This window comes from Notothenia coriiceps, unplaced genomic scaffold (genome assembly GCF_000735185.1).
Source record: "Notothenia coriiceps isolate Sejong01 unplaced genomic scaffold, NC01 NC01_scaffold00038536, whole genome shotgun sequence".
Taxonomy (NCBI): domain Eukaryota; kingdom Metazoa; phylum Chordata; class Actinopteri; order Perciformes; family Nototheniidae; genus Notothenia; species Notothenia coriiceps.
In genome coordinates this window covers 95,578-110,409 of record NW_011371237.1, presented here as the reverse complement: position 1 = coordinate 110,409, position 14,832 = coordinate 95,578, and the positions used below count along the sequence as shown (strand labels likewise).

Sequence of the window (14,832 nt, the reverse complement as noted above, 5' to 3'; positions counted from 1 at the left end):
GTGTGCCTTGGCAGATCCCTCCTCTGTTGCTCTCCCTGAGGTTTCTCCCATGTTCCCCTTTAAACTGTGGGGTTTTCTCTGGAAGTTTTTCCTTGTACGATGTGAGGGTCTAAGGACAGAGGGTGTCGTTTTCTCATACTGATATTCTGCACAAACTGTGCTGTTGTATTTGTTGTAAGGTGTCCTTATTGTAAAGTATTTTTACTGTATGTACAGCACTTTGGCTCGACCATAAATCGTTTTAAAAATGTGCTAAATAAAACTTGATTTAATTTGATAAACATTTCTACCTAATTACACCCATGCTGTTCTTCTAACAGACTGGTGTGTGTTTGTATTTGGGCAGGTGAATTGCTCAGTCCAGTTTAGGAGAGCAATCATACTTATAACTTAAGGCAGTGGTGGAGTATTGTAAATGAATAATCAGAGCCTGAGGGTCGTTAGGGCTGGAGGACGAGGAGAAGAGTGAAGAGGAGGAAAGGGCTCATGAATAAAAACAACGCAGTGTCAGGGTCACTTGTGTGGAGGCAGTGATGGGCACCTTTAACATGCCAACTGTTTAGTACAGTACTGATGTATGTGGGCAGGGTGGCAGGTGGATAAATAAATAGAGTGGTGCAGGGATGACGTATTTACCCAGAAGTAAGCTGCGCATGGGTTCCCTCAACAGAAAAGCAACGGGATTTCTCCATAGGATTTTGGAAAATAGCTCGAAATAAGGTCTGAGGAAAACAAACCTGTTTGATAAATGCACGTTTTGTTCAGCCGGATAATATCCACATCTCTACCCTACTTTTATAATTTTCGAATCATAAATCTAATCGCCAGAAGCAAAATGCTAACCATATGCTATAAACGAACTACAGCAGGCTCGCACGACTTCAACGTCACGCCAACTTAAGATCCAAAATACAGATTCAAAATGGTACAAGTTCAAGCTTTTGTTTTAACAGTTTGCAGGAGCGTGGGTACTTGCTTTCAAGCAGAACAGGGAAAACAAACTTAGCGGGAGTGTTTACGTGTTCGGCTTAATGACGTCCTCGACAACTTCTGTAGTCCTATTCAGCCACTTGTTAACAACCAGTGGGGTCACTGCTGATGTATTTAATGTCGTAGAACAAAACGTGATCTGTCTCTTAAATGTGTTTCAACCACAGACCTTATTTCCAGCTATTTTCCAAAATCCTATGGAGAAATCCCGTTGGCTCTGAGACGAGGGAACAGGATGTGGGAAAATGCTAACTCACTTCCGGGTTTTAGAACTCGTCACTGCACCACCCTATATGCTGCATTTACTACCTTTAGCTATTCGGTGTCGGCAAAAGAAACTTTGAACACAAAGAATGTCACCCTTGTTATTCTCCTTGGAGGAAACATGAAAATAGAAAAATTCCAAAGCCTCAAAAACAACAAGAATGGACGGAAAGGAATCAAATCAAAAGCCATGAGACACTTTCTTGCTCCTGGACCTGAGACAACAGTGGCAGAAAAGACAGATGGCAGAAAAGAGAGCGCGGTTATATAGCCTGAAGAAAAAGTGATAAACTTTTTCTGATCCAATAAATCACTCTTTCTTTTTCTACCAGCAATCATCACTTTAATCCATTTAGCAAGCATTGCCTCCTAAATCACAATTAGTAGCCACATCACGTGTGACAATGATGAGATAGTCATTTGTCTGCATTGATCATCATTTGTCTGAAAGGATCATTTAAATGTGATGCGGGAAGCTAAAATGTGGGTGGATGCTCAAGGACTGTTTGATTTTCAGAGCACAAAGCAATAAAAAAGCAATTATGTAAATGCTATGATTAAACAGAAAACATGTCAAACATATATAATATAGATATTTATACAGTAAGCGAGATTTAAAGGCTTTCATCTGCAAATAAAACCTCAGTTAATTATTTTTCTGAAAAATATCAGTTAAATGATGGAGAGAAATCTGTAAAAAAAATGGATGTACTAATTGATATTGAGAGTCAATTGGCAGCGAGACAAAAAAGGAGACAAAGACGTAACATGAGGACGAATGGTGTCAGAGTCACCTTGCAGAAACAGGAAGTGAGTGTCTCTGCGAGGTTCAAGTCCGACCAAAGAGAGGAGGAGGACGGGGTTGGAGACAATAATAGAAAGACTGATGAAAGAGGAGGAGCGTTTAGAGAAGAGCTTTGACAGATTGTCATTAAGAAGGACAGCTGCCTTTTTCTGCAGTGATTTATAATCCACACACACACACACACACACACACACACACACACACACACACACACACACACACACACACACACACACAGAGAAACTCGCTTCACAATTCCATTTTTCACTTGTGCTCCTAACATTGAGATCTCAAGTTCAAATGAAAAGCCACAATCTAATTTAATAACATGTTCAGTCAACATACACTTAACAAAGCAATAAATACAAATCTTGGAAAATATGAGAGAAGCGGGGGATTTTAATTTCACAGTGCTCTGCAGCTGCTGTTGTTTACAATGCAGAGGAACCAGTCATGTTCAGAATGTAGTCACAATTCATTTCATTAGAAACAGGATATGTGAACTGTTACCGTAATTATTGGACCTAAAAAAGACACCACGAATGGAAAAGACAAGGGCAGCTTCAGGATCAAGTGAAAATGTGTTGTTCTTCATCTTACTGTGGGATTACAAGAGAGACCAATTCATTTGAATCAACACAACTGTCTATCTTCTGTAAAACCCACATTTGTTTTCATGCCGTGCTGCGTAGAAGTTGTTATTGATCCTCTCCATAGTGACTATAAAAGGTGTGTTTATAACATGAGAGGAACAGTTTAGTGGTGTGTTTGCTTACAAATGAAATGAACAGATGCATGTGGACATGTGTAAACACAAAAGTGCTTGTGGTGGCACAAACTTGGAGTAAGAAACAACAAAAATGTAAACATTTGAGCCAAAATGTGCACTTATCCTGGGAATCTCCTTCATAAACGTGTGGAGACGAGAGGGGGAAAGAGAGAAACTGAAGGGGGGATGAGAGAAAGAACTGGAGCTCCCAATGAGATCTGGAATCCGACATTCAGAGATGCTTCTGTAGTCTCTTGCTTCGAGCTTTGTAAAGAAATCTATTTTCATGGATTTAAAAAGCGGTTTGAATTTGGGCAAAAAGACACATTCCAAAAATCTCTCTAAAACACCTGTGTCAATGTGGACTACTCCTGAGCCAATTCAAGAAGTTATGTTCATCCAAGCAACTAGTGTAGTTGCATCCAAAGAACGAAAGCGTACATGTCAGCATGTGTCACCCCGCTTCAATTACGTAAGGAAACAGGATCTGTGGAAACACATTGAGGTAAATTACTAAAAATAATAACTTTAGCACTTAATTTGACTAAATAAAACTTCCAAAGCCTCATTAGCCTTGCTGAAATCCAGAGATTGCTTCACGGACATACGGTGGAGATTGCATTAAGATAGAAATATCTAAACCCAACCGCAAATGCACACATATACTCATGTCACTGTGTCCACAACCGTGCACACCCCATCACAGAGTCAGACAGGCGTGAACAAACTAATTGAACACACTCTCTTCCTCTGACTCCTGCAAGTCCATATAAGAGTGAATAATCGAGCTGACATACCTACAGTGTATTAACATACTGTAGCTTTAATATGCACGGAGAGGGAAAACAGAGCAGGATGAAGGATGGTGAGGGAGAGGGAGACAGCGATGGGGGGGGGGAGAAATCAGATGAAAAACAGAGGAATGGGAACAACTGAGAGGGAGAGAATGAAAGGCATGGAAGTGGGGGAGATAGAAGTGTGTGAGTGATAGGGAAGCAGTGGAGCAAATCAAAGTAAAATTAAGTGCATTTACATATTTAGATGAGCGCTTCAAGTCAGCCTGTCTAATTATTTCATCTCCATTTTTCATTTGCACGCTGCTCAATCCAGAAGCAGCAGGCCGTGAGGAAAGTTTCCCCCCCCACACCCCCCACACACCACCATTACTTTATCACACTCACACTTGTCCCCTCTCACTCTCCAACCCCTTGCAGCAGCCTTTCGTTATCCGGGTCATTACCATACGCTTTTTGTCCATTCGCACTTGTTCTGCATATCTCCCTTACCTCTCCTGCTCCTGCTGTCTCTCCCCATGTTTTATGCATACACCAAAACCGCCCCACGTGTGTCCAGAAATGGGTGTGCGTGAAGGTTCACTGCTAATGCCCTTTCTACCACCATGTTTTATGCATTGTGTTGTCCTGGCGGAGATAACTATGTGTTTGTCAGTGTCCACTGTGTGTGTGTGTGTGTGTGTGTGTGTGTGTGTGTGTGTGTGTGTGTGTGTGTGTGTGTGTGTGTGTGTGTGTGTGTGTGTGTGTGTGTGTGTGCGGCGACCCACTGTTAAACCTTTCAAATTAGCATGAACCATGTCAGGAGCAGCCAAGCCACGTTAACCTTCTATCACTGATTTCCCCCCTTCTCTTTATGCCATTCTTCACACTCCATAAATCTGTCTCTCTCCTCGTTCTCACACTCTTCCCTTCCCTCCTCACCTCTGTCTCCTTCCCTCTCCCTGCTGCTTATCACTTTGTTTGCATCTTCATTCTCTCTCCATTACTTCCCCTTGTTCCTATAAATGTCCCCCTCCTTCTACACCCACACTCATCAGCACAATCTATTAGCTTGTGTGTGTGTGTGTGTGTGTTTTTGTTTATGTGAGCCTCTTTGCTCGAGGTGTGTTTAGGCCGAATCCTGTGTGTTTTCCAGCAATCGTTTGTGTGCAAGAGGGTGTCTGTGTTTGTGGGGCACGTACTTCAGTGTGAGCGTGCACACACATGCATGCGCGTGTGTCTGCTGGCATAAAAGGTTGTTATGTGCTTTAGGTGTTAATTGGCTGAGGAGCTTCGTTAATATTCTCCTTGCGAGCCTGCTCGTCAGGAACAGAGCCGGCAAACTGATGAGTGTGTGATTTTCCTCCAGAGAGAGAGAGAAAGAAAGAAAGGGGGAAAGAGTAACAAGAGTGACTTCAGTTCAAAGACCCTCTGTAAGGTCAGAGTGAAAGAAGAGTAGAGCAAGAATTAGGAAAAAGCAGCAGAGGCGGGGAGACAGGAGGGAAAGGAGGGGTTAGCAACAGACATGGAGGGAGGGGGGAAAGAGAGATGTGATAACAAGCCATAAAGGGTTCCATTGAGGCACTGGGTGAAAGGAAAGATGATATCATGCGAGGGAGAAATTATCCTTTTGTTAGGCGTTTGTGAATTGGCAGAATGGGGGCAAGGCAATTGGCAGAGAACCCCTCCCCCCCCCAGCGAGGTGGCCCCCCCCCCCAGCGAGGTGGCACCCACACTAAGCTACGACAACACACTGCTAACCTGCTTCCTCTACACCTAACTGTACAAGCCTTCCTCCTCCATCAAACACAAGAAGCTGCTGCCTTGACAAGTTGATCTGCACATCAATTACACATCCACCTGGAAAGGAAAGAGCAAGATGTTGAACGGGTGCATATATATATATATATATAGGCACAGTCGCACAACAGCGAACAAAAGAGCCCTCCAAGCGTGCAACTCAACCACAGGGAGCAGAAAGATAGAGACATGCACCGCGGCGGAGGAAACAGTGAGTGGAGAGTCTTGGCCTGTCACTGGGAGGTATGATGACACACAGATAATGGGTGTTGCTCCCAGCAGGTCGCTGTGAAGCATGTGGCTCGCAGCACACACAGAAACACTCATTAGGAGGCTCATGCTGTACCTTCTCTACTTGGCAGGTAACACTGTTTGCATTTATCTTACTGAATAAGGGATGACTGAGCTTAGCGTTCTGTTGTATCCCAATGGGGGGCATTGCATGGTTCTGCATAATGTAATATGCCTGTAATGCCTTCTCATACATGTCTTTATAGGAATGCATGTATGAGAATAGCAAGACTACAGTGTCATGTCTGCATTACAAAGCTTTCAGCCTTGTCGGTCTATATGCTTAGCCTAACACCTCGTTTCCTGCTGTTCTCTTTATCTTGGCGAATGACGATACCTGCAGCTACCTATAATCACTGACTGCTAGTGCGACAGATGTTATTCACCCTAGCAATAACTTTCTTGGAGCCCTTTTCCCACATAAGCTGGCCCCTGCAGCAGTATCTACCCATGTTTTGTTATTTTCTGTTCAAACTAAAAAGCACACTGTCAATGATTTTGCCCCTGATGTGTCGCAGTGGCTTTGACTCAATATCATTCCTGCTGTGCTCCGCATTAGTCATTCACAATTCAACCCTGTCAAAATACATATACTAATTTGCTTTGCCAATTACGTTTTGTGGGGAAAGTAATTGCTGTGGTGATTACATTTAGTGGCAGTGTTTTCCAGTCCAGGAGGTTTGACTGTCTTAAACAGCACAGAAGTCACATGGGGGAAGGTAGGGTAGACGGTTGCAGAGCAGAGGGACTTTGACACATGGAGATGAGGGTTTTAGTTCTGTTGAGAAAATGTGATTTGATTTTGTGGTATATGAATAGCTTTAATATAAATCTGATTGCATGCCAGGAAAGAAATAAGCTCATTTGTGCCAAGTTGGTTGATTTCCAGACACTTCTTTGTTTGAACAATTAGCAGGAGTTATGTTTTTGACCTGAAAGTGTCAAAACATTTCCCCCACTGGCACAAAAGAGGAAGATTCCCCAGCATTGGATGTGAGGAGACAAATTGCACCTCTTACTCACATTATGTGTGGCCCCAAGACGGAAACATTTCAGTTTTTTCTTCAGGATGAAATCATGTTTCACATATCTGGTGTTTACTGAATATCTAATAAAGCAAATTCATGATAGTTCAACGAAAAGCATTTATATTTAAGCATTGAGCTTTAATTAGCTCCTTTAACTTCAATAGCGTCCTCCTTGAACAGAACTGTCACATGAGAGTGTTTTGTTCTGATACGCCTGCTTGATTATTTTCCAGGCTTGAAAAAAACAACTAGAATTGTCCCCTTAACTGCACAGTTAATGCAGGGTAAATGTGTATTGGGGATGAGCCTAATAGGATGTCCACAATGGGTATTATGGCAGCTTAATTGTCTTTTCTTCCACACTGTAAAACCAGTGAAGGGACGCTGCCAAGCCTCCTAGTTTCCTGTAGAAAAAGGTGGTATGTACTTATAACACACTGCCTGCTTATATATTCACATCCAAACAATGTGATTTCTTAGCAATTCAAATTTCTGTTTGGGATTCTTGTTATCCTGTCATGATGTGACATATTGACTTGTATTTATTTGCCATGCTCCACTGTGAACAGACTGTGGAAAATAAAGAAAATCAAAACTTTGTAATCCTGTGTGGTGTGAAGGAAGACGATTGGTGTCAGCCCGAAATGTACCCAAATGATTCTGCCACATTGATCCCTGTGCCCAGGAGCATGAGGTGAACAGGAAGTAGCCCGAGCCCAGCCTTTAGAAAATGCAGTCACTGATAGTGTTCATAGATCGAGGAGCTGTGACTTTTCTAATTAGAGAGTTCAGAGCGAACCCAGTTGGATTAGCTTGGCTCTAGGCCAGCTATTAACACCCAGTCAGACAAACAAGAAATCAGAAAGAAGAGAGGGGAAGGAGAGCAGAAAGCCAAGGAGGGGCTGCACATACCAATCGTTATGTGAGTGCACTTAAACCAGGGTCAAAATACTTGTTGTTGTAAGAAAAGGTGGCTTATAATTTGGTAGTTCTAATGTTCTCCTTATAGTGTGTCCAAAATCAAGAACATTGTTTTTTCAGTATCTTGATTACACTGAGAGACAATGAGGACATTACATTTAGCTTTATCCAAAGCAACTTACAATTACCAATTACAGGGATATTCTCCCTGGAGTAACTAAGGGCTAAGTGCCTTACTCAAGGGCACACTAGTGGTGGTGTTCCTGGTGGGATTTGAACTCACAACTTTCCGATCTTCAGCCCACCTCACTATCCATTAGACCACCACTATCCCCTGTGAAATTAATACATTCCTGTAAGTGTTCAAACTGTGTGGTAGTCTGGGACTTAGTGGCAGACTAATAAAACCAACGTTATGAAAGAAAACTTTTAACTACTGTTTGAATTGAACTCGTGATATACACAATCTATATTCATGCCCATTTATATGCATGAGTCGCCATGCCCACGTTAATTTAACCACACTAAATACTTGGATGTTCACTTGTGCTGAAACACCCTGGAGGACATGTTCATTTGATTTATCTTTACCTTTCAGGAACATCTGCCCTCTTTCCCTCTTTGCCAACTAATAAACCCTCAAGATTGCCGCCTACACAGACACATATACATATAACCCCCACAACACTCGAACGCACACACTAACACACACATTCTCCCAACCCACTCGCCCGCACAACCTCAAGGGAGACATACGTAATAAATTCGACACTTCCGCTTACCCAAGAAGCGCCTTAAGGACAAAGAGAAATTTAATCTTGGATAAGCCTCCCGATAGAATCTCTGCATTAGCCCTCTGCTGCTGGTTCACAGCTATCCCATCAACCCGCGTACCTCCCACATCTTGGCCCGATTCCCTCGCATCTCTCCGCCTCTACCCTGCTTGTTTATTTTTTCCGTTCAAATTTCCTCTCCTCCTTTACGACTCTCAAACACCACTTTTCACTTTCCTCTCCTTTGTCCTTCGTCTTTAGTTGCACTTTGCACTTTGACTATCTTCTCCCCCTTCTTTTCCATTCTTTCCCAGCAGCCTCCATCCCTCCCATTTATTCTCAGCTGGGGAACATACTGTATATATCTATATTTCTGTTCCTCTCCCATGTCGGAGCGCTTTAATACCAATGGTATTAAATGCTGGCACGACCTCCTTGGCATTCTTAAGCAGGCAGGGATCCTTGTAAGGCTGTTTGAGTGCTTAATATTTTCAGCACGCCGCTGACTTAAGCCCCTTAAGTGCTTTGGCAACACTTATTCCACGGTGGCACCAATGAAGCCCATTAAAAATGTGATTTGGATGAGACAGAGCGAGAAAAAGAGACAGAGAGAGAGAGAGAGAGGAAGAGAGGATGGGGGACACAATTTGCTATTACCTCCCTTCCTTCCGCACACACTGCGACAAAAACAAATACACCCATCAGGGGGTAGCCCACACAGGGACTCTGACACACAACTACACACACACACACACACACACACACACACACACACTACTCGACGCGACGACACGTACTACTACTACTACTACTCTACTACGACGTACACACTACTACTTCTTCTACTACACACACACACACACACACACACACACACACACACACACACTACTACACACACACACACACGACGACGAGACGACGACGACGACGACGACGACGACGACGACGACGACGACGACGAACGAACGAACGAACGAACGAACGAACGAACGAACGAACGAACGAACGAACGAACGACGACGACGACGACGACGACACACACACACACACACACACACACACACACACACACGACGACTCTGACACACAACTACACACACACACACACACACACACACACACACACACACACACACACACACACACACACACACACACACACACACACACACACACATTCGCCAGTAGTGCGATGTTTTCTTGTGTTTTTCTTTAGGTCTGTAATTATGCCCTTTGTTACTCGATAAAGCACTTTGTGATGACCCTATTTGGTTAAAAGCGCTTGATAAATAAATTGACTTTATTTGACTTGATAATAGGGAGCAGCATGTTTCAAATTGAATGCACAAAGATGTTTGTAAATACAGCGTGTGGAAGATTAGGACTCATAGTTTATGATCAGTTGATTAAGAACAAGCAGAGGCGCAATTACCATAGCAAGAGTGTGTTGCCTTTCACATTTTACAGGACAATGAAAGTCACAGACACAGAGTCTACTGTCGTTAGCCTCCACCATTGGCTTTGTATTGCCACTTTTATTGCCAATAGCAGTAATGTTACTACATGTGGCAATGATCACAAACAAAGGAGTGTGGGGATGCAAAATATACTGACAGGTTGGTCTAGCTCTTAGCAATGATTTCTGTTTCATCAGTGTAAAAATATGGAGGTGGTATATTTTATTGAGCCAGGTTCACATCAGCATAATTCATAACACAGTCGCGTTCATTTTCGCTGTATCCACTTCCACTTTGAATTACAAATGTCACACATAAATATGTACAAAGTCCTTGTCAGCAGACAGCCGCGCGCATCCCTACAGCCGTAAAAATGGCCGTTTAGCATAAAGAGCACTGTGATGCCTCTGTGTGCGCCTGCATGGATAAATTAATGGGCAGTAGCAAGTGAAAAGGGCCAAACAGACAGCTAAATGTACACTCTGCTTCAGTCAGCACTGGACAGACGAGCACATTCAGGGACACACGCCGCCACTGTTTGTTGACCTGAAAGAGGACCATTGTCACTGCTTCCAACCACACACACACTCATCTCTAACCTTCACAAAATAGTATGCAAAATATGCAGACACTGATCCCACATTGACACACACACACATACTAAGCAAGGGGAGGGTGGCCAGGGTTATATAAACAAGTGTCAGACAGAAAACGGATAGACAGACGGATGTGATCAACACACTACCACATTTGGGATTATAGCGATTTTTATAGATCAACAGGAAAGAATCGAAGCGAAAGGAGAACAAACTTTAAGGAACTAACAAACCTGCACGGATTGACGGGAGGACTGGAGGAAGCGGAGAGAGGAAGAGGGCAGAATGGATAAACCAAACACAATTTGAGGGGTGAATTTGAACAACTGACTTTTTTTTTTGCAGTCGGTCTGCTGCCAGGCCTCAGACCTGCTAGGATCGAGTTGCTGGTGTTCACCAACCCACAGTCATTTTCTCAGCGCCAGCCAGTTGACCGGTGAAGTCAGCGCTGTAGGGAAGATTGGCGATGATCCACTTTCTGCCTCGCCAGAAGTGTCGGGGCCATCGCCGTTAGAGCTCCTTGTGTTTGCAGTGGCTCAGACAGTGAGAGTGTGTAGTAATCCTAAAGATGACACCCGCACTTTATTCCATCAGATAGCGCTCAGTGAAGTGTGCGGTGAAGCTCATCACGCTTTGTCTCTTCACTACAAACACACATATTTAACAAATATACAAACACACCGACGATGCATTGGATCCTGACAATCAGAGGAGCTCTGTCCGGACCTTAAACACAGCAGACTTTCAGATCAGTGTGTATGAGTGTGTGTGTATCTGGAGGGCACCCGGTGGAGCATGTTTGAAAGGTAGAGTAAGGCAGGTTGATGCTGCGCGAATACACTTTTTGATAGGCTGTGATTATTCTGAGTAGTCTAGAATTACCATGTCAAATCACTGTCCATTTACGCTACAGTGTGTACATGATAGCGTATCAAAAGAGTTCTCTCATTCAAGCGAATAATGGTAGATACCTTGTGTGAGTAATGCGCAAGTCTCTGGGGTAAAGTAGCAGACTGAAATGTGTAATATTTGAAACTAAAGCGTCTGACTGCTGTGTGTTCCTAGCAGGTTGGTTATTCTACACAGGGCCAGCATTTCCACTCTCTGTCTTTATAGAGCAGTACTCGAGCTCAATGGATTTTATTTAACCTTAGCTATCTCCAGATGGGTTGTAGTGAGATAGTGTTTCTCTCCAGAGGCCTGGCTGGTTTGGTTATAGCTCAAAGGGAACATTGACTCCTGCCCGCCGATTTGTCGAGTGAGAAGTGCGGGAAACCCTGTTTTACTATTCAATACAATACAATGTCTTCAAGGGTTAACAATGTTGCCCTATATTTCTCTGTCTCTCCTTGAGGGCATGGCAATGTAGGTAGATAGCTCTGTTTCAAAAGTTAGCACTCAGTCAACATCAGTAGAAATACACTTGACTCAGCCTGTATCCGACTGAAATATTGTATTATTGATGTTTTCTTTTCCTTAGAGCAGTGCGGTTTGACCTACACGAGACAAGCAGTCTGTTGTTGTGGTTAATTGTGTGGCTGATGTGAAGGGCGCTGAACTAGCTTAGCTCCAACTTTGACACTGCAGCGTAGCCCACACTTACTGATGAGCTAATTAAGTTGTCCTTCATTTGGTTAAAAATCACAGCTGACATAACTGAATTCCCTCTCTGGTATAGAGCATAGTATTTCATGTCTGCTTTGATCACATTTGGCATTGGTTTTTGTGGTTTATTGATCTGAGGCACCAGTCTCAGGAGGCTCAGAGCACTGTGGTAGAAAAATAGGTAGCCTAGCAGTGTTTGCTTTGTTTTTGTTTTGCTTTGATGGAACTGAGCAGCTTCTGCACTGTATTGGTTTAAGACAATTCATGTCAGTTATTTCTAAGCAGCACAAGGTGCTAAAGTCAACAGTGGTACTCTCTGTTTCTCTATGCTTTTCACTGTGTGCATTGTGATACAGTGTCTAAATCGCTAGCTCTGTTAGCGCCCTGAGCGCTAGCCAAGTGTCTAGTGGATAGCGTGCAAGCCCTGGCTACAGTTCATTTATTTGTGACTTAGCATCTAAAGCAGTTTCTTTGCATGTGTTGTGTTCCAGTTAGCACATAAGAGTCCTTTCTTTAAGTGTCCTCAAACAACAACTTCTGTCTGATTGTAATGCAGTAAAACCGGGCAGTTAGCCTGTGCACGTGTCTGCAGCATCACAGTTGAGGACATACACAGTGTTAGTGTGTGTGTGTGTGTGTTTGTTTGTGGACTAGCTTGTCTTTAGCAGTGCATGCAGGGTCACAGAGGAGCCATTGATCAAACGTGCACATCCACACACACACTCAAACATACACACACAGCTTCTAAATACACAATGAAGCCTGTCCGGAGCTCTGTCCTCTGTCGCCTCCTCCCTACACCCTTCTCTCCGGCCCTATGCAGCCTGGTCCTGGTCCTGCTCTGCCTTACTCGTAAGTCATGCACGCATCAACAAACACATGTGCACACCTATACAGATTTAATGAGTCGTGCAGTATCGATTCTAAAAGTGTCATCAAACCCCAAATAAGTCAGGGAGAACAAGCACATATTGTAATGTTCACATGCACACACTCGTGTCATATTACAGCAAGGAAGTAGCAATTTAGTGTTTGTAAGCTCCTTGTTCTTTTTAATTTAAACTCCCTGCAGATATATCTCTAAGTGTTGTAATACGATGCCTCCGTTATATAAAAAAGAGCACATCTGTGTATAAGCTACTCCCGTAATTGGTGTAAATTGATACAGAATGAGATCCAGTGAATGCCAAGCACGTGACCAAGGGAGGAAAAGCTTGGGACGCATTGACGAAATTAGAGCTTCAAATGCTGATAATTAAGTTAGAATTGGTCATTAAGACTAAGAAAAGAGAGAATTGGAAGACAGGAGCATATGCCCAGGAGGTGGTGATATCGGGGAATGGACCAAAAAGCAGTTGCGAATGAAAACAGAGAGTAAGAGATAGCTACTGTGAAACCTTTTTCTCAGCCCTCGTTTGAAGAACATCATAAAAGAAAGTTGAACCCCAGCGGGAGAGATAATGAACGAAATGGAGTGGTTGTCGAAGAGAAAGAGAATGGGTGAATGCAAGACACCAGTATATAATGAAAGAGAGAAAGACAGACACTAAGGAAAGAATGATCTGGTAATATAGAAACTTGCACTGTAGATGTGAGGGAGCAGCGGAGGCAGCAAAAGAGAAATATCGAGACAGAGATGGAGAACAACGCCGTCTCTGTGTGTGCAAGAAAGACAGAGATGGAGAGGAAGGATACGGAGATAAAACAACAGACTGGGTCTCAAATAAAAAACTACATTAGGTCGAGATATGAAACCAAGAGTCATAAGAATGATTGAAGACAAGGAAGAGATAGAGAGAAAAAGTGTTACATGAGTCTAGTACGATCAGAGGCAGAGTTGCTATTAATACTTCCTGTCATTACTATTATTTTGCATCGAATACAGGGAGATGTTTTTTTTCCCTCTGCTCATTGGTAAACAAGTGCTGTGCTGCTGTGCACAGTACCTCCCCTTCTGTGCCAGCCAAAATCTCAATTTTTCGTTTGCATATTAGATCAACAGGACATTGTGTTTTGTGGGATGTTTAGGGGGATGCTGTGCGGGGGTGACAATGGGGGAGTGAGGGATACAGAGAAAGAATGAGTCTGTGTTTTGGCAGTCAGCGTGGTTATGTAATTCATGCCAGTAGTTTTTGTGTGCACATCAACTCCCATTCAACACAGAATCACACACACTTTTGCTTATGAGTGCAGTGCACGCACATGCCCGTACATTTCCTCCCTCCCATACACACATTCATTGGCATCACACACAGATACACACGAAAGGGAAGGAAGCCATGTGGTGGATTTTGAAGGGGGTGTTAAGACCAGTTCCTTTGGCTGTGGTGAATCCCTAGTGGGGTAGCCGTCGCGTAATAGCCCTGTAAATTTCCTTTAAGCCGCTGTTGGGGTGTTTGTGGTGGCCATTGTTGCACTGTTGTTGGGGCTGTGACAGACCCAGGCCATAAAAGGCTTCACAGTAGATAGAGCGAACTGTCAGGAGAGAAAATAGAAACTGGGAGACAGGAAATGGAAGGAATGAGAGGTGATGATAGTGGTTGGTGAAGGGTAAGAAGAGGTGAACAAGAGAGCAGAATAAGTAATGGGATGGGTGGACAAGAGGAAAGGAGAGCGCTCAGGGAGATGCAATGCAGCGCGAAAGGAGAGACGAGGGGACGCACTGAGAGAGGGACGAGGTGATTGAAATACACCAAAGGGCCATAGAGACATAAAGATGCGAAGGTCAAAACAAGCAATGCTGCAGCGGGGAGGGGG

At 43.5% G+C, this 14,832-nt stretch overlaps 1 protein-coding gene across 2 annotated transcripts in view; it reads left to right on the top strand.

Moving 5' to 3' along the window:
* The first annotated feature begins 10,590 nt into the window (after positions 1-10,590).
* The window catches only part of cadm4 (cell adhesion molecule 4), a 40,948-nt gene continuing 36,706 nt past the window's right edge, over positions 10,591-14,832 (top strand). Inside the window, exon 1 of one of the 2 annotated variants that reach the window (XM_010797872.1) lies at positions 10,591-12,927. In XM_010797872.1, the coding sequence (XP_010796174.1) occupies positions 12,747-12,927 (181 nt within the window). In that variant the 5' untranslated portion in view covers positions 10,591-12,746. The remainder of the gene's footprint in view (positions 12,928-14,832) is intronic. The other variant, XM_010797871.1, reaches the window with a different exon arrangement.